This window comes from Zeugodacus cucurbitae, chromosome 2 (genome assembly GCF_028554725.1).
Source record: "Zeugodacus cucurbitae isolate PBARC_wt_2022May chromosome 2, idZeuCucr1.2, whole genome shotgun sequence".
Lineage (NCBI taxonomy): Eukaryota > Metazoa > Arthropoda > Insecta > Diptera > Tephritidae > Zeugodacus > Zeugodacus cucurbitae.
In genome coordinates this window covers 74,403,328-74,431,055 of record NC_071667.1, presented here as the reverse complement: position 1 = coordinate 74,431,055, position 27,728 = coordinate 74,403,328, and the positions used below count along the sequence as shown (strand labels likewise).

The 27,728-nt window shown below is 34.3% G+C and overlaps 1 protein-coding gene across 8 annotated transcripts in view; it reads right to left on the bottom strand.

The window, feature by feature from the left end:
• The window catches only part of LOC105216122 (cadherin-99C), a 475,067-nt gene that overhangs the window by 46,777 nt on the left and 400,562 nt on the right, over positions 1–27,728 (bottom strand). For 2 of the 8 annotated variants that reach the window (XM_054234432.1, XM_054234455.1), the window contains exons 3-4: positions 26,638–26,821; positions 2,144–2,328 (exon numbers count right to left, since the gene is read on the bottom strand). The exons of 4 other annotated variants lie outside the window; for them this stretch is intronic. In XM_054234432.1, coding sequence (XP_054090407.1) covers positions 2,144–2,321 — 178 coding nt within the window. In that variant the 5' untranslated portion in view covers positions 2,322–2,328; positions 26,638–26,821. Of the gene's footprint in view, positions 1–2,143; positions 2,329–26,637; positions 27,333–27,728 lie in introns of all 8 variants that reach the window. 2 more of the 8 variants (XM_011190440.3, XM_054234482.1) reach the window with 2 other exon arrangements.

Genomic DNA, 27,728 nt, shown 5'->3' with positions numbered 1-27,728 from the left:
TCTTTTTTTTTTAATAATTATTAAAACATAAGCCTCATTACAAACAAGTTTTTATTTTTTCTTAATAATTTTCCATTATTTGAAATTAAAATTTTTTTCAAACTAGAGTCCATAGAACACTGTGCCACAGAACTACAAAAGCCACATCTTCGAATTGCAAGTAAAATAGCTGCAGGATATGACAGCACCAACCACAAAGGCGCAGCCAAAGGAAGAGGAAGAGCGCAGAAAGAGTGAAGAAACATAATACTTGGACTAGATGCTTTTAATGAGTTTTATTTCTATGCGCTTTTAACTGCCACAGTAAAGTGGCAGGCGCATAAAGGTAAATTGAACTGCTTTTGCTATCGCAACACAATCGCTATAGCGAAACAAACAACAACAACAATGAAGAGCAAGAACACTTTAATAATAGTGCCAGCAGTGGCACTCACATAATCTACAACATACAACACTTGGCCACTTGCAACACGATATGCAGACTGTGAGGAGAAAAAGAAGGTGAGTAACTGCATGTGTAAGCAGAAGAATAAGATTTTTGTGCATATGAGAGCGCGTGTGTTCGTTTTTTAGCAATTGCAGCGAATTGGTAGACCGCTTTAAATGGCGTCACGTGCAACTTGATGTAGCCGCCTCTACTTTTGTTGTTCCAACACAGCCAACAACTGGCAAGGCATCATCATCATCATCAGCGTATATAAACATTTATGTTACCATATTTTTGCATCGCTCGTGCATTCGTATTGTTATCTTTTTTATTTGTTTTTGTTGTTGAACTTGTTGAAATAACCATGAAACTGATTAATTTATTGTCGGCCAAATATAGTGGCAAAGCGGCTTACTTGGCGCAGCAACACATTTCCAATCATTAGTGATGTTTTTTGTTCTTGTTGCTTTGTTGCTGCAACATGTTGCATATTACAAATGTGCGATAAGTTCATTTGTTGCAGTGCGAAACTACTCCAGTTGCTATGACTGCGTTGATATTGTGCGATAATTTTTACGGCAGCCCTTCACCGTGGGTCCAGGGCGTATACTTCACTCTTTTCGATTAACAAAAGACCTAAGTTAAAGAGTTATACTCTCGTTGATGGAAAATTATATACCTTTTACGATTATGTATTTCATTATGACTATTATGAAAAATGTTGTTTGACCACAGCTTGCCACTAAGTAAATCGCATAAAAGTGCTTGCAACATACTCATACATAAGTGCAACTTGTTGCGGCGGCTGTCCACTTGTGGCAGATATCGACCCACACGTGCATGTTGCTACATTTCTATGCCACTCCACTTTGATTAATGATGCTTGTTAGTCCTACGTGGTGGTGTGTAGTTGCAAATATATACATGAGACCAAGCGATAAAGCAAAAGTTATTAAAAAAAAACAGAAACTCAACTATAAAACAAACAAAGGATTTATAAATATTTGTGAGCTGGTTAGGTATTATATGCATGCCCTAACTTTACTATCCAGCCTGTTAATTGATGAATAAAAATGGCAGTCATTTAATTACAATACTAGGGCAGTTATCTCATCAGCGCCGCTCAGCTCAGCAGGCTGTGGCATGCGAAAGTGTTGTTATAGTGCTGCTGGTGGGTAGAATTTGCTGGTAAATTTAATTAACTCTGCAAATTGCCAGGAATAAATAAAGGTGTAGCGTATAAATGCTGAACAAAACCTGAATTAACATATAGTATCTTTATTTTTATTGTATCACACATCTGCTGCTGTGGGTTGTTGCTTTCCCATCTTTTAAGGGCTGGTCCGTAAAGCTGATTGCAATCAATAATTTTAGATAAATGTGCGAAATGCTTGCAACAATTAAGCTGACGATGTGCAAATATAGAAACCAAAGGTGTTATTAAGTTTTTAATGAAAAGGTCTTATAGTTAGACAGAAAAACGTTTCGAATGGCCTATATACCATGAAATAATTAAGAATAGCTCAGAAAAAGGTTAGGGAATATTTTTTTATTGGAAACTTTAATATTTAGGTGATTTATCTATCTGTGTTATTTATCTAAAGTCCACATTAGTTTTTATATATATTATTTAAAATTATTTTAGTAGTATAACTTGAACGTTCTGTATTTGTATTCAAATTTTTATCAGTTCAAAAATTATAAAGTTCTACTTACAATCGCCGCGACTCTCTTCAATATCCAATATAATATTTGTTTGTCCCGTTTCAACTTCGCAAAGCTGTGATTTGCCCAAAATTCCGACGATTTGTTGACAACTGAGGAGTAGCAATAAAAATAGCGAGCGCGCAATGCTTGCTGCTGCACTTCGAGGAGAGGTGTGTGGCACTGACATTGTGTGGCTAAAATTCAAAAGAAAATAAAAATTAAATTATAAAAAAAGAAATTAAATAAATAAATCAGGATAATAATGTAAAATGTAAAATATAATTTATGCTAATTGAAATACTTTCGGCTACTTGAATGAAGTAAATATACATACTAAATGTGAAATAAGTTTTAAAAAAATCATATTTTCCATTAAAATATATTATATATATATATATATATATATATTATAACTTCTAGATATTAATATCATTTATGTGAGCAAGTTCATGCCTTGAAAATTCTTGCCCTAGAAAATACACAAAGAATATTGAAATTTTTTTATTATTTTCTTGATTATTCATGTGCTTTCAAGGACAATACATTCGCCAGTTAACAGTGGTTGAGATTCGTGTGAATTTTCAAGTACAAATCAATAAAGTAAGTTACTATATATACTGACATAGTGCATATGTATACCATTGGCTTGTGTTTGAAAATAAAGTATTTTTTTGCTTTTTGAGTTTTCTTGAATACTGCGTGAATAAGTGCTGATACACAAATACATAACGGTTTGTCTAATACCATAAACTAATTCACAAACAATTAAGACATTGTGTATGCATTATTTACGACAAATACTTAAATTACAAACCCTGTCACTGGTCGATAAATGGTCCAGAACAAACAATAAACAAACACTTTGCACGGACAACAACAACAACTAAGCTTATGCTAACCGGTTGGGTGACTAAATATTGGCATGACTTGTAGTATATGAATGAAAGGAAATATGATTAAAGACATGCCCGTACTGGTAAAACAAATTGAAATAATAATTGAATTGAATAAAAGTCTCGCTTATTGACAGCAGATTTTATGATTCTCATGAACCGCGAACCATTTCCATAGGCTGCATTCACTACCAATAGGTGATCGAGGCGAAATAAAATATCGTCTTTTTGTTGCTTTTTCATAGCAAATATTTTTTGAGCACCCTGTATGTGCACGATTTGATAACAGTGCTTTTGAATTTCTGAAATTTTATATATTTTTTTGCTTTTGTTATTATTTTTTCTTTTTAATATTCCATTCCACTACTTCTTCGCAACTTATTTTCCAGTGATTATACAGCAATTCGTTATTGCCAGCCACTTTGCATTTCTCATTTATGCAACTTCACCCATGAAACGGTGAATTCAAAGGCATTTTTTGCCCTGTTCTTTGTCCCTGTTGCTGCTGTTATTGCTGTTGTTGCGTTACTAATCGTTAATGCCACTCAGTGCGAGCATTGTAATGCCAACTTGATATTACTTGCTGTTGTTGTTGCTATGTGTGTTATTGTTATTCTTTTTGCTATTGTTTTTGCATGCCAGATCTTTGCAAGCTCTTATTTGTATTCAAAGATATGCCACACACCGAATATGGTCAAGAGTGGCAACCCATTTTGGGTGCATAAATGCGATTGTGATGCGGAGACTTGCACAATGTTGTGGCAACAAAAACAATAGCAACAAAATAATATAAAAGTAATAGTGGAATAAACTTAAGAATCTATAATATAAGCTCAGGGAAATGTGTGTATTGGCGTAGAAAGGCTTCAATATATACTATATCCGGCCGGGTTGTGACAAAAAACTGAGGAAAATAGTGCGAACAGCTGCTTACTGCAGCAGATTTGATTGTCAGGGTCTCGTTGTCCAATTGCAAATGTCACCTTAAATAAACAAACTGTTTCATTGTTGCGGAGCGATTGTGAGCTCGAGGTGAAGCAAAGAGTACTCAGAGTAAAATTAGTTCATTTATGATCAGTCAAGGACTAGTTCCTCTTCAGTTAGAAGCTCATATATTTTACTAAACGCGGTTTTTTCATTAAAATTATAGGTTTTCTCCACTGGAAGACACGCTTCTCACACTCTCATACATACAAACATCGTATGAATTAAGACCCGGTACACCATAGGGTCCTTAGTTTGTGAGTGTGTGGACATAAATCAAAAAGAAAAAGCATTACAATAGCAACAAAATGCAGTTCCTTACAAAAAAAGCAAGCTGCTTACTGCAGTTGCCATAAATACATTGTTGCTGCCGCAGCGCGCATTTACCATGGCAATACATGGCTAACAGTCAGGAGAACAGTTAGAGAGGACTATGAAAACAACAAAAACAATAACAAATAACACTAACCACCATTTAAGACAATGAAAGATAAGCTGGCGAGTGGCGGATGTAGGATAAACTCTGGCAGCGCACACGGCAGCAAATGCTACCACATTCAAAAACAACAAAAAACTAAAAGAACAAAAAAGAACCAACAAACATGTGCACAAAAGTGGCACAAAAATGAAGGGCGCGAGACACAACAAATGCGGCATCCTGTCTTGGCCGACAGCCGCCACAGCCACCGCGAAGCGCTTCTTGCCTTGTGGCTGCTTTTCCTTTTGGCAGCGCTTCGCTCGTACAACATAACAGAGCAAAGGCGCACATAACGGCTCTTCTGACTTCTGCTTTGCCACTGTGATGTTCTAAGTGATGTTGTTGCTGCTGTCGGTGGCTTGAGTGCTGTCTGCTGCACCTGACCAATTGACACTCACTCGTGCAACCGAGCACGCCGTTGCATGTTGCATGTACGGCTTGTCAGCTCCTTCATCATCATCAGCAGCAACAAAAAATAGAATGCGAAAGGAAGCGTTCGAAAGCAAGCTGAAGCTGCCTGGCGAAAGCTAGAATATCGGAAAATAAAGAGAAAAGCAAAATGAAGTAAGAAGGAACCAAATTGTGTGGCCGACGTGTAGAAAGTTGCAGCAGCCAATGCTGCTGCTGCGTCAACATTCACCGTCGGTTCTGGTAATGTGTGTCAAGCGGCATGCAACACGTAATGCTCGCAAACGAGGCACGGCGATAAAGTTGCACTTAGATTGAAATCATAGAATTGCAGATTTAATTTAATCGTTGGCGTAAAATGTTTAGAAAGTATCAAGTATGGAGTATAGGCTGAGATATTTTTACATTTGTGTGAGTGTGTGTCTATTTTTTTTCAGTAGCGTGGAGTAGGAATATTCTGTGTCTAATTGGCTTATAATTTGAGAGCAGTTTGAAATGGATTAGATTCTTTGGGATACCGCTTTATCAATTACAGATGTGCAGCGCTGAAGCGTAAATAAGTATGCAATTTTAATATTCCAACTGGGTGTTTGGGAACACTTGTAGGATATATATGTAAACCCCAAAAAATAATAAAACCGGAAATCATATTAACTAGGCCACCATATTTTACGAACAGAACTTGAGATTATAAAATCGCGCTTTTAATACTTCACTATTGTGCCACTTCTGTGGTTCACCGTTAACTCATGAAAAGTTGCACGTCACACCGGCGTGCGGTTAGCATCCCGTCGCAACATCTCAGCGCAAGCAAAAGCCAAAGGGCAGACACTTACTGTTTGAGGCCCAAAAAAATATAGTAGAAGTGTATGTTATTTTTGTTGTTGTTTAAGCTAAAATTCTACAGTTTCAACATTTCAGCTTGTAATTAAGTGCTGCGGCCTGTTAAAACTGATTTAGCATTGGAGGGTAAATTAAATAAAAGTGAAGATAATGGAGACAGAAAGTGTGTGCTGCTTTATGAGGCTTCGTTGAGCAAATGTGTGCGTGGAAGCTGCAATAATTTGACATGAAGAAAGAATATAGAAAATAGAATTAATAGAATGAATTTCGTGTTGGAATGGATAAAGTGAGAGAGATAGCTGCAAGTATTGCCTTCGCAACATTGTTTTTTTTTTTGTTTTTTAGCTATAAAGATGCAACTTACAGCTAGTAATCACCAATTTTTTAGAGAGGTATTGAAGATGAGCTCTTTAACAAGTAGTACTGTTATTTAGTACAACAAAAGCGCTAACAACTGTTCTTTGCTGCTACGCAAAGATACCAAAACTTGTCGATGTTGTTGTTAAAAATTTGCGTAGAGGACGCAGTGCAACTCAGCGAATTTAGTAGCGAATCGGTTAGGTGGCAGGCAACAAGTGCCGCTTGCCATTCTTTTTGTGCCTTCTCCTTTCTTGCATGTTCATTCAGTGCAAAGCACATGACATCATTACGGCCGCTGTTGTCTGTATGTATTGTTATTGCGGCGTCGTTTGCGCGCAACTCGTGATGAGTCAGTTTCGGCTGCTTTTTATTTTCTTTCTACGCTAATCCTTCTTAAGTGTTTTTTTATTTCTTGCATCATTAATGCAACACTTAGGCGGCATTAGTGTAATAAATGTTGATAATTTAGTCGCGGTCAGTTGCATTATTTTGGTGTTGATGGCATCATTGCCATATTTTTGTCGATTATTTGCCGTTATTTTTAGAATAACGCATGTGAAGTTGGAAAGAACATCGAAACTACTAAAAATATTTGTGGAAAAGAAACCAGCTCTTCACAGATTAAAAAATATATATATATTTAAAATATACTCGCAAAAATTGATCGCACCGCCTCGACCTACTTCAAACAGCTCTATTTCTGCGACAAAATAAATGCTGAGAAAATTCATCTTTTCTCAAACCAAACCCATAATATCTAACGGCAACAAAACACTCTTTGCAATCACTTCACACCGATTATTATTAGTTAATTCAGTGGTGAGCAATATTAATGAAGCGTTACTGCAACAAAGTGTAACACCCCATATTATCCAGCAAAATGCTTTTTACAACACCAAAGGCACTACAGAACATAGAATAAAGCAGCTACTTGCAACAGCCAACAACACCCGGAAACGGTGTCCAAAGAACTCATTGTTAACATCAAAATAATAAGGTTAAGCATCTTGAGTAATCATTACTGCAGCAACAAAAACAAAAAACACAACAACAACAGCAGCATCAACATGCCAGCAGCAAGTACACACACACAAAAATGATATCTATACCAACATTAGGCACAATAATAATAAAGCGCAGCACTTCTGTTGCAACATATTTGCGAGACACAAAAAAAAAAGAATTTTGCAGAAAAAAGAAGAAAACAGAAGGCAAGAAAAAATACGAAATATTGCAGAGAACAGCAAGAAATGCAGTGCAAACTCCAACAAAAAAACCAAAGTAGAAAGAACGCTTTAAGCCTCGGCGAGCGCATTCTTTGTAATTGAACCTTAACGAGAACAACTCAACTCAACTCGACAATAACAACAACTCGCTGCACTGTGCTAATCTGAACTTTGAATAGAGCAGCCAGAGTTGTCATGCGGGCGTTGGAGGCTGCAGCATTGTGGCAGCTGGAATGCAATCATAATATAACGGGCCATAATCAGCAGAGAACCACAAGCAGGCAGCAAGGCAGTGAAGCAGTCAGTTAGCAACTTGCAACAACACAGCGACTGCCAGTAAATAGTGCAACAATGTGTAATAGCAACAAAAAAATGGAGTTTGAAATATAGAAACTTGCAAGCCGGCGAAAAAATTTAAGCAACAACAACAGCAACTATGAACTGAAAAAATAAATTGTGTGTGGCAATGCAAACTCCGCTCCATGTCTTACAGCTTCCATGGTCCGCTACATTTCGGCTTTGGCATGTGCTCAACATTTTTGCAGAGCATCTGGGTTCTGCCTACAGGGTTCTGTTTGTTATTGTCGTTGCTGTCATATTTTTTTTTTTTGCCTCGCGTCAGTTACAATTTGTTGTTGAGAGTCTCGCGCCTCAGCTGGCTGGCTGGTAGCCACTCAATAATGTTGTTGGCATTGACGATTCAACTACAAGCCAGCCATATCACATTACTTTAGCCTGCACTAAATTGGTTTGCTGTCTTGCAAAGTCTGCCGCAATCTACTCTGCATATGCACAACAACAACACATTAAGATACACACAAACGTATAAAATGCCAATCACTCCCATCATATAATATATTCAACTTGACTTTTCTCAGGCGCATCTTCATGTCTGAGGAGAAATTCAAATTGTTGCAATCTCTCGCAGTCATAAGCACTACAAATATTTACACTCGCTAGTACAATTATACACACATAAATTTAATACTATTTCTTCTGTAAATTGCTAATTGTGTGAATCGCAGTTGTTGTTGTTGAACTACTTTCGCAAATTACGTACATTAATATCGAATGGCTAATGAGATCCAGCGACCTAAATATTTCTCGCGCTGATGTGTGGAAAATTGCGCTAGGAATTCGCTGTATTTAATTAAATACATACATACAGGCATTGTTCAACAAATATAGGTTGGTTGTTCACACAAAATGGTACTCATTCTTTTTCTTGAAGAAAACTTGTTTTCTTTGTGGTTGACTCCAGTTTATTTTAGTGTCATTAAATTAATTAGAAGCTATGTAGAAAATGTTCCCATAAATATATATTTCTGTTTTATGTACGAGCATAAATATAGAGTGAAGTGCAATATCGAGAGCGAGAGAGATGTAAGGATGAAAAATAAAATGAGATTGATTTGAGATGGAATTAGAATACATGCAATGGATATAGGACAAAAGTATAATTTAATAATTATTCTGTTTCTCAGGACTGTCAATTGAAAAAAAAATTTAGAAAATTATGCAAATAATGCAGACTATTAAATCGTAAGAATCTCATGTGATTTTTTCCTAATCTTTCAGCTACATAAATTATATCAAAAAGCTATAGATTGTGCATTATCATTGATGACAACTATGTTGACAATTTTAATCGTATTTTTATAAATAAGAAATAATTTTCTTTAAAATAATACGAAGTTTCCAGAGTGTCAAGGATAATATCTACTGTTGATAAATATTTTTTCTATGAAAAAAATCGAATAATAGTCTAAAAAGCTTGGTTTGAGATCATTTTGAAAGCAAGATATTTGAAAAAAAATCTTATTATTCATTCGATATATCAAATAAAACCTGACCAAGGACCAAAAAGTTTATTAGGAAACCCTCGAATGAAGGAGTTGGATAATGGTAAGAGAAATGACGAACTTAAGAAGTAGGCATTATATAGATATGATGATTGAAATATTTCAATGTCAATATTAATGATTTTAATTTGAATATGTCAATTTTAAAGGAATCTTACAATGCTCTTTGCGCGATTCATCTGCCTATAATCGCTTATAATCTAATTTAATCACTAGATGATTTGTGCCGCGCTAGAGAACCTTCGCCTAGTTTGCCAACAAATTTACCACGCGTATTGTAGTATATGTTATATAATATTTCGTAAAGCAAAACTGAGATAATAGAATAACAAACGCCTTAAAGCTTAAAAAATTAACTGTGAAGCGGCTAATTAAATTATAATTGAAATTTCAATTTCACGCATTACCAGAAATATAATGAGCCATGAAGGTCTGCTAACCATGTAATTGGCGGCATATAACACTGGTGGGGCACATACTCTTACAACAATTACATACATAGAATACAACAAACAATTATACACCGTTTGCTGTTCATTTGCGTTGTCAGTGACAGCCTTGTCAGCAAGCGATTTGGGATATTAAAGCAGTTAACAATTTAATTTACTAACTATTGTGCACTTGTAACTATATACTTGAATACATATATATGTATATAAATACCATATATATAAATATGAATATGTGTGTTTATCGACAGTTATTCACGCGTAAGTCAGCTTTGTTAGTGGCGCTGTGGCAATTGAAAGTTGTTTTGCCGCTTGGTTTGTGATAAACAGCTGAATGGCTGCAGTTGAAGGCCAATGTGACCTGACACTCAAACAACTTGTCCAAATCAGAAAATGCGAAAAATAAAATAAAATAAAATTTACAAAACTCAAGAACCTGCACACAAAAGACTTAAGCGACAAACTCCATGCCAAATATTGCATAGAATTTAAGTTCATTAAAAATTATTTAACTTTGCACTTTTCGTTTTGCTCGTTGCGCATGCGCATACCCATTTGACAGTTACTGGCGTTGCATAGAACTCTGCTTTTAGTATCCGACTGACTGATGTATCGAAAATGCCAAACGGTTAATTAATAGTAAATGGTTGCAATTGCGGCGCTTCAATGTGACGACAGACAAGCAGAGAAGTCGCCTTGCAACAAAAAATGTTGTGGTAAAGGCGCTTCTTTGCCGGATAAACAACATTTCTAGCATGCAACAAAGCGGCATGGTCTTGGCTCTTGGAGGCATCACTTATTTATTTGTTTATTTTTTGTTGTTTTGGTTTATACGTTCGTGTCACCTCATTTTGCTGCATGCATAAATAATCACGTTGTCTCTCCAGTGCAGCAAAGGAGTAGAACAAGAAATAGCAAAATAATAAAAGAAGGCTTAGCTGACAACAACATTAACCCCCAGCGGGTACCTAAAGTTGTCGTTAATACGTCGGTAATGCTGTGAAATTTGATATTTAAGTGATGTTTGATTAAACAAAATTTAATATGGAAGACAGAGAAGTCGCTTGAAGGCTAACACGAAATCTTATTTTAAACAATAATAATGGTGCGCCCAGGTCTTAAAGGAGTTTTTTCGAAATATTTTCGAGAAGGGATTCACATAAAGAATATTTTTATAGAAGAAATATATAAGTTCTATCCTAATATAATATAGTTTTATTCCAATAGTGCCAACCAATGGATTTTGATTTGGCAACCAAACTCCAACAACAACAAAGTGCAACAGGTTAAAGTTCAAGTCAACCGTCTACCACTGCCTCGCGATCGGTACGTGTATTCCCACTGCACAATTTGGTTCGAGTGATGAGTCGTCGCTTTAAAACTGTTTACCTACTTTTTGCTGAGTTCGGTGTCAAAAGCCGAAACGAGTGTGGTAACTAACTACACCGCAACCAAAAAAAAATCTTGTTACTCATATTTTAATAGGTATACAACATTCCCAACTAAGCAGATACGCCAATATGCATTGGGAGCTTCTTCAACCACCAGCACTCCACTCCTTGGGCAATGGCGTTGTCACGCGGCAGCAAATGTTGCACATTAATTTAACTAAATATTCGCATGCAACGGCGATCACTACCAACTCACTAATGCTATTTGCATTGGCTGAATGTTGTTGTGGCTGTGGTTGCTGTTGCCAACGCGTCAGTCTTGTCAAGCCACCACGCAGGTGCAGCAGCTGTCAAAATGTGCCTAACGGTGTTGCTGGTTATTTTTGTTTTATTGTTGTCTGTTTGTTGTTGTTCTGCTTGTTATTGCTGTTTTTGTTGCTAGCTGTTGACCAACATCAGTGGCTGCCACTTAGCATAGTCTCCACTTCTTTGCTGTGCTTCAGTGACATTTGCTTGCAACACACCGCACGGTTTTGCGGCGCTTGCAATGGCAGTAATTTTTCGTAATGAATGCGCGAATATCCAAGCAGCATTAAAGCGCCAGCATATCGCCGTTAGCTGCCGGTAAGATATATAAATTACCCACCCAGTGCTTAGTTGATGTGTCTCTGTGTGTGTGTTTTTATAAAGAATCTCTTTGGTCTAATCTGTTGCATTTTCTTGTTTGTTGTTGTTGTTCGCGGCAAAGTAGCACATTCTTTATATTTGAATTTGTTTTTCTTTGAATAAAGCAAAATAAAAAAATTATGGCTCATTGGCTTCCATTGTTGCCTGCGGCTCTTGTTGGTGTGCGTTTCGGTGAGTTAAGTAGCACTTATGGTGATATATTTGATGTTTTTTGCCAAGAGGAGACTTGGGATTTTATGTATGTTTCTATTTGACTATGAGTGAGGATTTGAATGTTATAAAAAAAAATTGAATATTTCCATTTTTAATAAGCAAATAGCATTCTTTAATGTGAATGGAAATTTTGGAGAGAGTGATAGGTTTATACTTAAAGAACAGCTTTAAACTTAAAATGAAAGCTCTGCGTGAAAGCTTGAAAGCTAGGTGAAAATGAAAGCTTTGAAATTTTGGTGCAATCTTAAATTGCTTCGAACGTTTCAAAATTTCAACATTTAGTTGCATTACTTCTTATATGGGTCTACTTTTTCATTTTATTTATTCATCTATTTATATTCACAAATCACTTAAAATCTTGTTAAACTAGCTTTTTCATTTTTTCTTCACAAAGTGATATTTATATATTACAACATTAACCAGAAAAAATAAACGCGTTTTTATTAGGGTAGAAAATTAGATCGGAAAGTAACAACATCACAAAGAAAGTAAAATTTAATTGCAATTATCACAATCGTTTTCATTGTAATTAAATTAAATGGTAAACAAAACGGCCACACCACTTTTATCCAGTTATTAATTACACTTGGACTGGCAAACCGCACAGTGTGCAAAGTGTAAAAAAAGTAATTCGCTATTTAAATCAAATCAATTGACAAAGTAAGGCGAGCGGAAAAGAAGTATTGCAACGCCAGCGGCTGTCATGCGAGCTGGTCAAACAAATAGACAATCAAACACGAATCATGCCCTCACATACAAACATACTCTTAGACTGTTGTTATATATTTAAATGTGCGTTCCAAATGTCTATCTTTGTGTGAAATCGAAACTGCACATACAGATTGCCAATGCATGAAAAGTGTTGTTATAAATAGCTTACAGGTATAATGAATGTGAAAGTGTGAAAAAATGGCAAAACTAACAGAGCGTAGCGATATTACACACTTTCAGCAATTAGCGCAGTTGTAAGCGGCGCTGCTGTAAGTAATTATTTTGCAATTCTGTAGAATTGTATAGTATTCTCTATTATATTTCTTTAGAATTGTTTAAGTTTTAAGTTTTAAGTTTTCAGTTTTCAGTTTTAAGTTTTCAGTTTTAAGTTTTAAGTTTTAAGTTTTAAGTTTTAAGTTTTAAGTTTTAAGTTTTAAGTTTTAAGTTTTAAGTTTTAAGTTTTAAGTTTTAAGTTTTAAGTTTTAAGTTTTAAGTTTTAAGTTTTAGGTTTTAAGTTTTAAGTTTTAAGTTTTAAGTTTTAAGTTTTAAGTTTTAAGTTTTAAGTTTTAAGTTTTAAGTTTTAAGTTTTAAGTTTTAAGTTTTAAGTTTTAAGTTTTAAGTTTTAAGTTTTAAGTTTTAAGTTTTAAGTTTTAAGTTTTAAGTTTTCAGTTTTAAGTTTTCAGCTTTCAGTTTTAAAATCTAAGGTTTTTTTTATGTATAACTTTTAATTTTAAATTAGTTTCAAATTTTATTTTAATTACCACTAAAATAGCAATATCTGCAAATTAGCCTGAAAACTCAAAGTATTACTACCATTTTCGCATGCAAATTCGCTGCTAATTATAAAAATTCACTTGTTCAAGCCAAAGCTTAGTTAGTTAGTAGAATGGAACCAACTTTGCAGACGATAAGCTTCTTTAACATTTGCTCAAACAGCAATTACTGGAGACTACAAAAGGCACAAGAATGTGTTCAAGACGAAAAACGAGTGAGCACGTCGCAGGCAACAACAACAAAACAAAAATGGTTGCAGCAAATAGTGAACCGTCGCAGTGGCGCTGCGAGCAAACGGCAAAAGCTCGCTCCCCGAAATGCCAATTTAAATTGACTGAAACTGAAATAATTGCCGAACTAAATCCAGCAGGGAATTGAGTTGTGGTGACAGTGAACGAGTTAGAAATACGTACAGAAGCCACTAGAGAGCCAAAAGAGGCAGAGTCCGAGAGAGGGTGAGGTGAGACAGGAAGTGTAAAGATCTAACTCAAATTGGTTAGACAAAAGCAAAAACCAGCTACGGATTTACATGGCAGGCGTAAGCGGATAAAAATGTTGCTGTCACTAAATGCAACAATGTTCCTACAAGCAACAACAAAAGCAAAAAACACAGTGAAGAGTGGAAAGAAATAAAAGGTTAGTAACGAAGCGCCTACAAGCAACTCTGCAACTTGGCAAAACCACTCAGCGCTTTTGCTGCATTTGCACGGTTTTTACCGGCCGCACTTGCAACAAAAACAATAACAAATAAATGGAAAAGGAAAAATAAAATATGTTCGCGCATAATTTATGCAAAATTGGCGAAAACGTAGCGGAAATCAGGTTAAACAGCATTCGGCATTTAAGTTGGCGCGTCGGCTGCAGCAGCGGCACTACCAGTTCGATCGTGTAATCGATCAGGCGTTAGAGACGCGACTGGAGAATAGCGAGGCGGTTGTAACTGTGTCCTGAGGCGTTTTTTTGGTGGCGCAGTGCGTTTTCGCTGCGATTTTTTTATTTTTGTTTTATTTTTTGTTTGTGGCATGCATGCTGTCAGACAAGTTAACATATCTGGTCAATTGCGGTAAATGTTGCAGTTTCCTTAGGTAAGTACCGTTATCGTGTGCAATAAATCTATTGGGAATTACAATACATACCTGTTCATGCGTATGTGCGCCGCAGTGCCACATTCGGTGCGTTTTGCCCATTGAGCCGTCAGTGTTGAACAAAACATCGCTTGGCTTGCTGAATCGCTGACGTTCATATTGACGAATTAGCTCTGAGATGATTTGACATTAGACGCAGCGGTGACATGCGGCACGGGACTTGACCATAAGTGGCCGACATAGACACATATTTTATTGGAATTTCGATATTTTTATAATTATTGAACGCTGAATTGGTAAATTGGATATAATTGTGGATTTTTGAAAGCAACAGTGGTGCTGTTTTATTACAGTAGCTAGCAAAATTTTTTTGGATATATAATTAAACATAAATTTTTTTAATTTATTTAAAAATTAAATAAAATGGAAATATGAAAATTTTTTCAAAGTCCTTAAGATTGCGGATATGCCATGAGTACTACTGGCTAATGTTGACGTAGCTCCTCTAACTTGGAGTATTTTCCTTTTCTCTAGTATTTGTGATGACTCATACATTTCATATACTTTCCTCTGCGCTCACTGATGCGATTTAAACAATATCTTCATACCCAACAAACGTTAGCAGCCATTGACCAATTGTAGACTTTTTTACACTTTGAACTGAAAAAGCTATAAGTCAATGGTGCAGGCGAAAAAATCATGCAGATTAAATCGACTGAAAATAAAATAAATAAAACAACAAATAGAGACGAAAAAGTCGTCGTAACACACGGCAGATGCGCCAAATCTCACCAAGAGCAGTGAACGAAAATTTTGGAGAAAGCAACAAACACAACAATATGAAAAAAACAAATACAAATATAATGCATTATATTTTAGTTATTTTTCGGCCAAGCAGTAAGTGAGCAATAGCGAAATATAAAATGGCATCGTGACCAAATGAAATTTATCACAAACCAATGAAATTCTTATCACTGTGCAGCGATCGCGCCAGAGTCAACAATGACACACAACTACACATATAGACACATGGAGGGACTTGAACGAAAGCTCATAGAAAGCAAGAAAGAAGCGATGAATTGGCAAGAGACAGCGCTAAAGATGGCAATGACGTAGGCAGCAGCAATGGCCAGCGAATGTGGTGAACGAAGAAATGGTTCGTTGATTGTAGTAACTACTATCCACTGCTGTTGCGCTTTCTATTTGCTTTATGAATTATGCAAAATCCGCGTTGGACAGAATGTGAGCGCTGTCTAATATCTGAGTGCTTCATGTGATATGTGCTGTCCAAGTTAATTATGTAAGTGTGATTTATAAATATTGATTTAGAAATTTGTTCTTGCTTTATTTTTTGTTTAAAAGACCATAGGTAGAATGTACAAAAGAGCTGTTTCAACTTGATCACAAATAAATTTATTGGTTACCAAAAAAATTTATTTGTACAGTTCTGGAACATACGTGCAAACAGTTGGACTTGTGAAACTTATTGAAATAGCTAATTCCCGAGTTGGACGTTAGAAATATACATTATTTGGTGCACTGAGCTTGCATACATTTAATTTTTAAAAGCTTCTTATTTGAACAAATAAACTCTGTGTTAAATGTGAAACAAAAATTTTCTCAAGAACTCTCCATGTCAAAATCCCAGAGATTACACAATAAACATGCATCGCTTTGTAGAATTCTTGTTAATTCACTTTGTATTGCATTAAACAATATTACAACAACCGTTATTATAATTATTGATGCAGCGACAAGCGCTTCCGTTTGATACTTGAACACTAACGTGCAACGTCATTGAGGCTAATCACCTGAGCGCATACATACATATGTACATACAATGCATATTTACATTGAAAACGTTAACAAATACATTTTCAAATTTGTCAATATTTACTAATCTGCCGATGAGCGTAAGTGCGTTCTTATGTAAACTTGTGGATTTTCTACGGGAGAACTCTCTACTTGCCCGCTCGTGATATTCTCATCAAAGAATTTTTTTTTTAAATGACACTAACATATGTCAGTGTTTAGCTGCCGGAAAGGGATATGTCAGCAACAACAAAGACAACGGTGAAAGAAGCATTCAATACTTGTCAGCGCTTTTGTTTGATCTGGAAGATTGAGTTAAAAATGCTAAGAAAGCGTTAATTGGTATTGATTTCATTTGCTTTAGATGGTAAAATAAATGAAATGTGGAGAGCTGAAAAAACGAAACCGTAGATGGTTGTGTTTTTTTTTTTATTTTTTCCTAGTCAGAAGCCAAAGTTGATGTTGATAATTGTATGAACATGAGCATATAAATTAAAAAAAATTATAACTTTTCGCTTCTCAAACCAGACAAGTTTTTCTTCCTACCTTGTAATACAATGCTCTGGTCATTTAATTATGCTTGGCAAACATGAAGTGTGCCATCATTTTAAAGTTAATAATTGAAACATGCGCGCACATAAAACCTGTATACAAGTGCATACGCATGAGTACATATGTTTCTACATAAATGTGATCAATGAACAACTTGCGCTTGCCACTGTAGGTTAGAAAGTCGGCAAAGACAAAGCCAAGGTAACAGGGACAAGCACATCATTATTCAATTTATAGTTGTTTTGTTGTAATTGGTTGTTTTAATTATATTTTTTACTAGTCTTTGAACAATTATTTATTTTTAGTGCTATGCTATTTATGGTTTTTATGATTATTGGATGACTTTTCTTTAAATGTTTTTAAGAAAGAATATATTTTTATTCACTTAATTTTTTTCTGAATTATAAAAAATATTTTTTTTCTTCATTAAATATTTTTTAAATTAAAATTCGATAATTACCTTTGTTTACTTATTTGTTAAAATAATTATCATTTACATTTATTTATTATATAATTTCTTGATTGGAATTTTGCATTACTATTTTTGAAATTTTTTTTTTATTTAAATACATACTTTTAAAATTTTCCTAAATATTCAGTTTTTTAAATACATTTTTTAGTTTTGATTAATTTAAAGTTTATTGAAATATTATTTTTTTCCATTTCTTCAAATCCGCTGTTCTCCAAAATTCACTCCAACCATAAAATACCAGAGGTGCATGAAATCTGAGGCGTGCGCATAAAATCATAAGTAACTGGGAGTGGCCATAGCTAAACGAGCCTCTCGAGTGCGATCAGCATAAACAATAAGAGCTCACACATATACAATTTTAAACATAATCATGTGTATTTGAGATACAAGAGTTTGTAATTGAAAGTGTGGTCTTTGTTGGCGGGCGCCCGAAATATCTGCGGAGCACTTCAGTTACAGCGTCACTACCTTATCGGCGAACACATGTCGAATGCAAGTTAATGGTAAACATTTTTCCAAAAACCAAAATCCCACTAACAACAAATGCAACACAAAAAATGCAGGAACCCATAAAAATCAATTTTGTCATACGAAGACTCCATTAGGAGGTGAATGAAGATATCAAATGGCTGGAAATGGCGAAAAGCGCTAATCCACATTGTTTTCTGTTATTATTTTCCACACTACCTTTGTTGGAAATTATATGTTTGAGTGTGTGTGTGGAATTGTAGCGCTCTCGAGTTAGGTGGGTGTGTTCGCCGACGACTGACAGTCAGACTGGCTGGTTGGTTGGTTGGCTGGCTGGCGGACTGTCTGTCTGGTGGAGAAGATCATTTTCTGTCGTAATACATGTGCAATTGATAGAGCTTTCGATGATTTCTGTGCTTAAAGTGCAATTGAAAAACAACAACAACAATGCATTGCACGTTAAAGAATTTGATTGGCTTCGTGCAGTTTTGATGAATGTTTGTTGTTGCAATGCAGTAAAATGCCATTGTTGCTCTGTTGCTGAAGTAACCGGTTACAGATGAGTGGCAGCTATATTCACCTCTAGTGTATTGTTGTGGGTGTGTCTCACGTGCCTGAACTAATTATTTTTCCTTTTTATTTATTGGCTTTTCTTGGCATTATCATCACTTTCATTGTTTTTTGTGCTCCAATTTTACGTTGCAATTGACCGATATTTGAATTATACTGGCTTTCGTGTGTCAAATGCCGATTTCGGTAATTGTTTATGAATTAAATGTTTACGTGTGATGCCTCTGTTAATATCAAGTTCCCGGAGGCGAAATATCCTAGTGTTTATGGTGAGCTTTGGCTTGGTTATTACTTAGAGGGTGTTTCCTAAAAGAGATTAGAACTCGGAAAGAAATAAGGTAGTGGAAGATAAACGAATATTCAAACAAGACTTCTTGGGTTATGCTTGTTTTTAAAACTATGTTAACAGATTACTGCAAATTACTTGTTTTAATAAAAAATATGGAGTTGCCTACCTTTAGGCGATTGAAATGGTTTACTGAAATGCAAAGGCATGTTAAACGTAAGACTCATTTTTATCTATAATAATCGAGAGGATTTTTTCGTCTCAAACAAAAACTATGTTTTGCAGGAAGAAGGGGAAGATGATGTAAAATATCATGAAAGTATTGCCTACATTTAGGAGCACTGTTATAAAGTTGTGCTGCTTGTAATAAAACAAATAAATATAGAAATAGAACGGACAGTTTATTAAACTAATCAAAAGAACTAATATTAATAATACCTAAAATGTAAAAAATTATCTCCACAAAGTTCAATGCGCTTTTAAGCCCTTCTACTATAGTTGTATCAAAGTTAGCTTGAGGCTCTATTTTTGCATAACATGATCATATTTGTGATATATGGACAGTTTGAATTAATTCAGATTTAAAACCATACTAAATATGCAAATATAAATTTATTAGTTTACCATTTGCGTTAAAAATTAAAAAGCAACAAAGACAAATGAAAATGTGAAATTTATGCTTATTTCGAAAGCTTCTCGCTCTCTTTTGAGTTAAATTCGCAATATCATCTCGAGTAACAACAACACAAACAAATATATAATCTGCTCCAGCTGCGAATTAGCATGCCCACTAATATTTATAAATTTATACTTTCTTTGGCTTTGACATTTTCTCTTTTTTGTAGAGCATGTTGTCTTACCAAATGTTGACCCAAAAACAAAATTAAAGAGGGGACGGAAGACTTGAAGATTTCGACCACAAAATGGAACGTGGTTTGGCGCTATAAAAATGGATTTTTAATTTGCCTTCGTAATTTGAAGACGCAAAGTGATAAAGATTGAGTGAAAAAGCAGCAAAAAAGGTGTAAAGTAAAAACTTGCGGCCACTAATTTGCATGTCACATAATGTGTACGTAAGTGAAAAAAGAACTGTGAAAACAGAAAAAATCTCAGAAATGATGTGCGTGACACATTTTGATTTTTACAAGCTGACTCGGCTCTGTGCATACAAATCTATATTGTCCAGCGCATACCCAAGTGCCCAGCACTGACACTCACTGGTCTAGGTGACCCACTTTTAGTGCATGTTAACGGTAAAATTTTAATAGTTTTTCACTTTCGAAGTGACGAAATAAAGCTTCGATTTGAAAATTGCCTAAATGCATTTACTTCCAATTGCTGTTGTTTTTGTATTTATGTTTACAATTTGGACATTTGTGGCGTATAATAGAGGATTATTATGACTTTGTCCGGCGTGACTCACAGTGCAGGGAAGTAAATTGAAAAAGAAGCAGAAACATACTTTTGATGATTTTATGGCTTCTTGATTGGTTAGCCGTTCACTTTTGAAGCGGGAGCTTTTTTTTTGCAATTTTGGGAGAAATGGTTGTGGAAATTTATAGAATCAAGAATTATAGGTTAAATTTAATGATCCAGTGTCATACTTAAAAAATTTTCGATAATATAATTACTCAATGAAATAATATTCAACTTACAGCTTTCGATATTTTCAATTAAATTGTTACCTACCTTTTGCCACATGAAGATAGTATTACTTCATACAGGGGTAGGGAGATTACTTCTTATCATTTCATTAAATTCAGTTTTGATATTGTACAAAAAAGTACTTTTCGCCTTGGATATGGAAAGTTATGCGTATATAATGCGGAAGTGATACTGAGATCACTAGTTTACTATGTTCAAGAGGTAAGTCAAAAGTTTTGAACCAAGACCGGTCAAGAATATTCGAAGATAAACTATTTTCATTGCTTATTTTGTTTGTGTTCTCTTTTCTATTATTTGTACCTACTTCTCATTATAAAATTCAATTTTGCGTTATAGGCCACAAATTTGAACTGCATGCCAATGAACACTCAAACAACATAAAAATAAATAAATAATAAGAAAATGCTATCAAATGCCAACCCACAAAAATGTGCTCTACTTAAACCGCAAATTCATTTCAATGACAGCAAAATACGATTACCGCTTGCTCGTTATACGAAACAATTTGAGGTTAAAGATTTTAAATTACCGCCACATGTGCGCAATGTTTATTAGAAAAACCTATTTTTTTTCTGGTAAGTAAATATTACGTTACAACTTGTCTTGAATTGGCGCTGGTCTTCACAAACACACCCACATAAGCGTATGAAAAAGTTAAAGAATACGTAAAGCAAAGCTACTTAAATATACTTATGTATGCATCTAAATTAACTCATTGCTTGTTTGTACGATGAATGAATGGGTGAATATGTGAATGAACCGTTATGCGTAAGTAAATATTTATATTACAAATTAAATTGGCAAATACTCGCTAGTGGCAATTGACTGGCAAATATTTGTTGTTGTTTTTGTTTCTTCAAAAAACATTTGTGCATTTGTGTATCCCACGTAATTTTATTGCGTCGGACTTCAATTCACTTCCAGTGCAACTGCCGAGAGTGACTCAGCGCTGTTTTTAATACCCATTTCATAGTTGTAGTTTCAAAAAAGTGAGCAACAATAACAAAAAAAAAAAAAAAACAAAAAATAAAATAAAAAAACACACCACTGAATCTCTGATGGCAATCAGCGTTTATTTGTTGGCACCTGCAGCTAAACTGTTAAAGCCACCACGCCACAAACAAATTAATTACGTCAAACAGAAATGAAATAATTTTTTGTAACTACAACAAAAATAAAAATAAAACGAGATTTTATTTTTTGATTTTAGTTGCGTTAGTTAACAAGCGCGTTAAACTGTTGCAAAGCTTAATTGGCAGTTTGTCGGCGCATTCGAGCTGAAATGATTGTAGTTGGCTGATATGAACGCATGCCTAAGATGTGTGTGTGCTGTTATGCTGATTTGTGTATGTGGGCAAATTGTGTATTTAAGGTAGCTTTAGGTGGTGCACACCGCCACTTAATCGGTGGCATGCAAATAAATCAAAAATTTTATGAGCGGCCACTCCTTGCAGCCTCTGAGTGTGCATGGAAGGATTAGAAATTTCTGCATTTTGTGTGTGCAAACTTAAGCAATTGAAGGAAAAATTATACAGACCAAATAATTTTTAATACTAAAATCTAGCTAACAGGCTTTATATAATAGTTACAAATATATTAAAAAAATCCTAAATTGATTACCGCTGTCTTGAAGACTCACTCAACTTACTTACTCAATTTTTTCGAGATGCTTACAAGAATGCCTGTGTTAATTTATTTAAGGACAACATAAAAATTTAATTTTTACTACATTCGTCACATTTTTATGGGCACCATTAAGAACCTGACATGAATTCACAAGATTTTTATTTTTTTTTTGTGTAATTTAAAGCATACAAACAACAACAAAAACAAAACGCAAAAAAGTTCAAGCCAAAATGTAATACTGCCATATTTGTAAAAACAACAAAGCAGCAACCGGCTTTAAAATTACAAAAAAAAAACTTTTAAAGCAAACAAAGAACCTAAAACGGGAAAATGGCAAGAACGAAAACAACCGGTGCTTTTTGACTATATACGTATATGCACTGGTATGACAGTAAACAAACGCTAAAAGCCAGCAGTTGGTAGACACACCCAAAAAGTTTGGCGCGCTGACAGTTTGACGAATAATTGTTGTTTGTTGGTGTGTGTGTTTTATTGTTTTTGTTAAATGTTGTTTTTTAAGAATTTTGGAACTCATAATTTATTTTAGCCATTTTTCCTCATTTTTAGTTGTAAACTTGGAGCTTTTTTTGTGACCGCTGGTAATGTGAAGTGAAGTAATGACATGCGCACATAAAAGTGTTTAATGTGTCAATAATCAGTCAGTCACTCAGCCAGTGAGTTAGCGCAGCTGAGGTATACTGAAAGCGACAAGTGACGCGTGTGATGCGGCCGCAGGGTTTTCTAGTGAAGTATTTTTGACTATGGAAGTACTGGCAGACAATGTGTGGGAGTGAGCTATAAAAATACATTTAATTTGTATATAAAAGAACTTAAAAAAATCAATTATTATTTTTAGAAGAATTGAGAGATTAAGATATATATATATATATTTATAGCACAATTTTTCGAACTACAATAACTTTTTTTTTAATTTTAAAATATAATTTGTTGAACAAAAAATATTTTTTTCTCAAAACGATTCTAAAAAATGATTTTTATTTTTTAATTTCGTATTTTATTTGTATTTTAAATTTATTTTATTTTATAAATGAAAACATGTTTCCCATCATTCAAATGCAACGTGCATCACAAAGCAATCGCGATGACATTACAAAAGACTTAAGCAACGAACTTGGTTTGGTTCAGCTGCATGTAATTTGTTATTCGCCTGCTTGTATGCTTTCGGCGCCCGTGCTGAATTTAAATTTAGCTTAATTTGGCAATTAATTCAATTGTTTATATGCGCCAATTTAAGGATAAAGTCATGCATGTGCATGTACAAAAAAAGTGAAAACAAAAATATTTATTTATCTTATTTATTTGCGCAGTATTAACTGTCCGATCAATTATTTTAACTAAGAGGGTCATACAAATAAATTTAAGCTGAATTTATTATCACCGAAAAAATAATGATCATAAAGTTAGCAACAAATTTGCATTATGTATTCGCCCTTCTAAATACCTGCTCCTTAATTCAATTTTCCATATATACGATGAATGGAAAAGAAAAACAATAACAAGTTTAAGCAAGTTCAATAGTTGTTCAACACATCGCGTGGTCATGGCGAGCCGTGTACACGCGCCGAAAGGTCCAAAAGCACTCAACTGTTGTCTGCTGGGCATTCAAAGGCGTAAATAGCGTCAAAACCAGATTTTTGGACATGTGCGTTTGTTATTGTTTTCGTCTCTGCGCATATGCCTTGCTAAAATATTCCTGTTAGCGCAAAAGTCAAAAGCGTGCCGCCGCACTTTGCGACGCGGCGAATAAACAAAAGACAAGCACATTTGTGCTAATTTATACGAAAACAAAATCAGTAAAGGCAAAAAGAAAAACAGAAACTTGAATTCACTACGAAAAGGTGGACAACAAAAAGAGGCTTTGAAATGAGCAGCGGGTTTTGGAAAGTAAAAGGAAGCAAAAAGAAAATGTGGGAGTAATGTGAAATGGAATAAAAAATAATAACAATATTATAAATAAAATATATGTATTCTATTTTTTGGACATTTTAAACTCTTTATGCACTTTTAAATGCTTCGAATGGAGCGGGAACTCTGTTATTATGCGCTTGACCGATTTCATTAACTCTCAACTAAACTAGTAAACGTCGCACATATGCATACTGATACAGATATACTCGTATGTTGATGTGCCTTTAGTCAATATCCATTAACTATTGCCCATATTTTTCTACAACCGCTAATTAAAGCGTCCTAAGTAGTTATAAAGGGAAATTTATGCATTTTGTTTCAAGCGTTTTTATTATTTTATTTCCTCTCTTCAAAAAGCGGCTACGAAACTAGTTGGAGTTACAGCATTTAACGGCGAAAGTCTGATGTGAGTTGTGGGCAAGTCAATTTTCAATGTTGTCGACAGCGGTCGGTTTATTTTACGAAAAGAAATTGCTGTGAAGACTAATAATAAAGTGAAGTGCAAAAACATAGAATTATTTGCATAAAATATCAATTTTCAGAAAATGCTTTATTTTAATTAAGAATTAAAAAAAGTAATATTAATTGTCTTTTATATCTTTAGTTGTAGTATATTTAATGCGAGTTCCAAACGTTGCCTAATATAGTTAAACTGGTAGCACATCCTCAAGATTAACTGTCATATATAGTCTACCAATTTGTTTTTCTTACAATTTTATTGATTATTGATAACCGCCATCAAAGATCCTTCAATTGTTAAGCTCTCTTAAATGTCTTCATGTGGATACCAATATTGCAAAAAAATGTCATTTTATCAAATAAAATTTCACTTGCAATGCATTAGTGCAAGTGAATTCTCAAAAATGAGCATTTTCAACTTATAACACTTTAAATATAAGACTGTTTTATAAAGAAAGGAAAATTTCGAAAGAAAAAAAATCTCATACTAAACAAGCAATAAGCATTGATATTGATCATGAAAATCTAGATAACATTTAATGCTGATCAATGTTGCTGCAACAAGCAGTGGGCTTGAAAGACCAACAATTCACGGTCGGTCTGATGAGTCGACAAACAGGAGCGAAGTGAATATTATGGCACACAAATAGAATAAAGAAAATAAAATAAATAAAAAATGAAAACAAACGGCAGCAACAGTAGCGAGCGCAAACGTGTATTTACTGCACAATTTCGATGTAACTTTTTCAATGCACAGACTCACATACATATGTATATCTTTATGCAAGCACTTGTGCATATGCGTCTCTTCGTATTGTTGTGCTTTTCCTGATTAAAATAATGGTTTTAGTTTCGCCAACTTGAATTGAGTGCAACAGCAGCAACCTACATGCTGATGGTGATTTATAGCGCAGCGCCCACACACATACATGAATGAATATCAACATCTCCCCTCGCTTATGCACTTGTTGTCTGCTTTTTGTGGGCATCTCTTTGGCATGCATGTGACTGCACTTTTGTTCGCATGCATCCGCTGTAGCAATTAGTGAACCATGACAATGGCTAGTTTTGGTTAAAAATGTCAAGTTCGTGTTTCCACCACCAACAACAAAAACAAATCATGTTGCAAATGTACAACAACAATCAGCTATAATAACGACAAAATACACTCCCACATAGGAAGTTCGAGGCAAACGAGCGTTGATTTGTGTTGTTTTTATGCGCTTTTCGAGTGGGCTTATGCAGATGAAATTTGTATTGCCATACAAAATGCGCACAATCAAATGCGGCTGACTTAGATTTAGTGGTTTACTAATTAAAATTTCAAGGATATTTGGGGCTTAGTGTCAATAAAATGTTGGAAAAATCAATTCTGTAATTTTTTAATTAATAATTTTTTGGAGTTATTGTAGTTATTTTAAATTATAAACACATTTGATATTAGTGTTTGTTATAAAAAAGCATTGAGGTTATGTTTAAGGATTTTAAATATTTAACATTTCTATTAATGGTAACTCATCGATAGAATAATATTAGCATTATCAGGAAAAATTATAGGAGACGGACACAGTGAGAGAAAAATTGAGAGAGAAGGATGGAGAAAAACTCATCTGATATCAGCACGAACTTTTGTGGTTTTGTTATGTCATTGAGCATATGATAGAGTCTATTTCATATTATATTTGTGCAGGGAGAAACAAAAAAATTTAGATAGGTCATCAACTAACAAATGACTACTGAAATACATATATATTCTGAATAGCTGAGAGGATTACACTTTTTTGAAGAAAATTTGATATCAATTGACTAGAAATCTAGAAATGTGGTACTATGCCTAAAATTACACTTCAAAATTTTACGAATTTTACAAAAAGTAGTGTTATATATTTAAAATAAAATTAGCTTTTTAAAATAAGCGCGATTTTCTTTATAAAATAAAAATATAAATTGTGGGATTTCTTTGCAACTAGAATGAAAACACTTGAGCATTTTATTTTCCAAATCCACTTATAGCAAATCTTATATGTGAGAATAATTCAACCAATTTTAAATTAGATCTACGATTACAATAAATATTTCACGAATTTTGGACTGCTATCTGCATTGAAGATATGTCCACTTTAGCACTTAAAGCGAATACCTCAACGAAAATCACTATAATTTTGCCACTTTACAACACTTTCATGTAAGTTTTAGCATATACCCGTATGTAATGTAAGTAAGAAGACGAAAAAACACTGCAGTTAACATAAAAGCACAATAATAATGCGTTGCGTACCAAAACAATTGTAGTTACTCACCTTTTGAGAACGAAAAAAAAAGAAAAAGTGTAGTTGATTTAAAATTGTAATGCCATACAATCAACAAAACTGTGGCGATGCGATACAACAGAATGTGTGCGAGATAATCTCCGTCGAAAGACCAAATATGGTAAGAAATGCGTGTATGGTGATAGCGGAGAACAACACAACAACAACAGCAAAGCTAGTTCTAGTTTGTATTGTGTTGATTTTTGTTGTAGGTTAACTTGCGGTGCACTCGAGCGCTGCTGATGACGCTTTATTCGCCTCGAGTGAGCGAATTATTGGCGATTTCTTGCGTTCGAATTCGGTTTTTTGGCGCTGCAATCAGCAATCACAAAATCCACTATACACACTAGTATGTGCACAGTCACTCATAATATGTGGCAATATTATTTTTACCTTTTATTGGTAATTCACTTCTGATATGGCAGCGCGTTCTGTCCGACGCCCGCTGCACTCTGTAGGTGGAAATGAAAAGTGATAATTGCAAAATTACACACAAATCCGCCGTGCAACATTCGAATTCATTTTACGATTATTTTGCTAATTTATGCGATTGCGGTTAACTTGCATTCCCCGGTTGGTTTTATTATTTATTTAGATCACTTGTTTTGTTTTGGAATTTCACATTTTCTTCGTATGGATTTGATTGTAATTTTTGTTGCGCTATATTGTAGAATTACATCTTTTATCTGAAATTAAAAGAAAATACATTTAAAGTTATTAATAATCGATTTTAATTTTATTTTTTATTTTTTTTTTCATTATTATATTCAATATGTTGGAGATAGATAATTTCTTTCATATTTTATCAGAAAAAAAATTGTATGATGAATATTTTTCATAATTTATCATAGCTATACTCATTTAAATCCTTTCACTAATTTTTATTTCAGTTCAAATCACTATGCTAATGACCGTATTTTAGCTATAGATCTGCTATACATTTATTTGTATATTCATAAATCTCATGCACATACACTTACACAACTGGAAATATGATGCTTTATGACTTATTATGTATTTATAAAAAAATAATTATTATTTTTTCGTTTTTTATAGTTGTAACAGCCCACACATAATCGTTA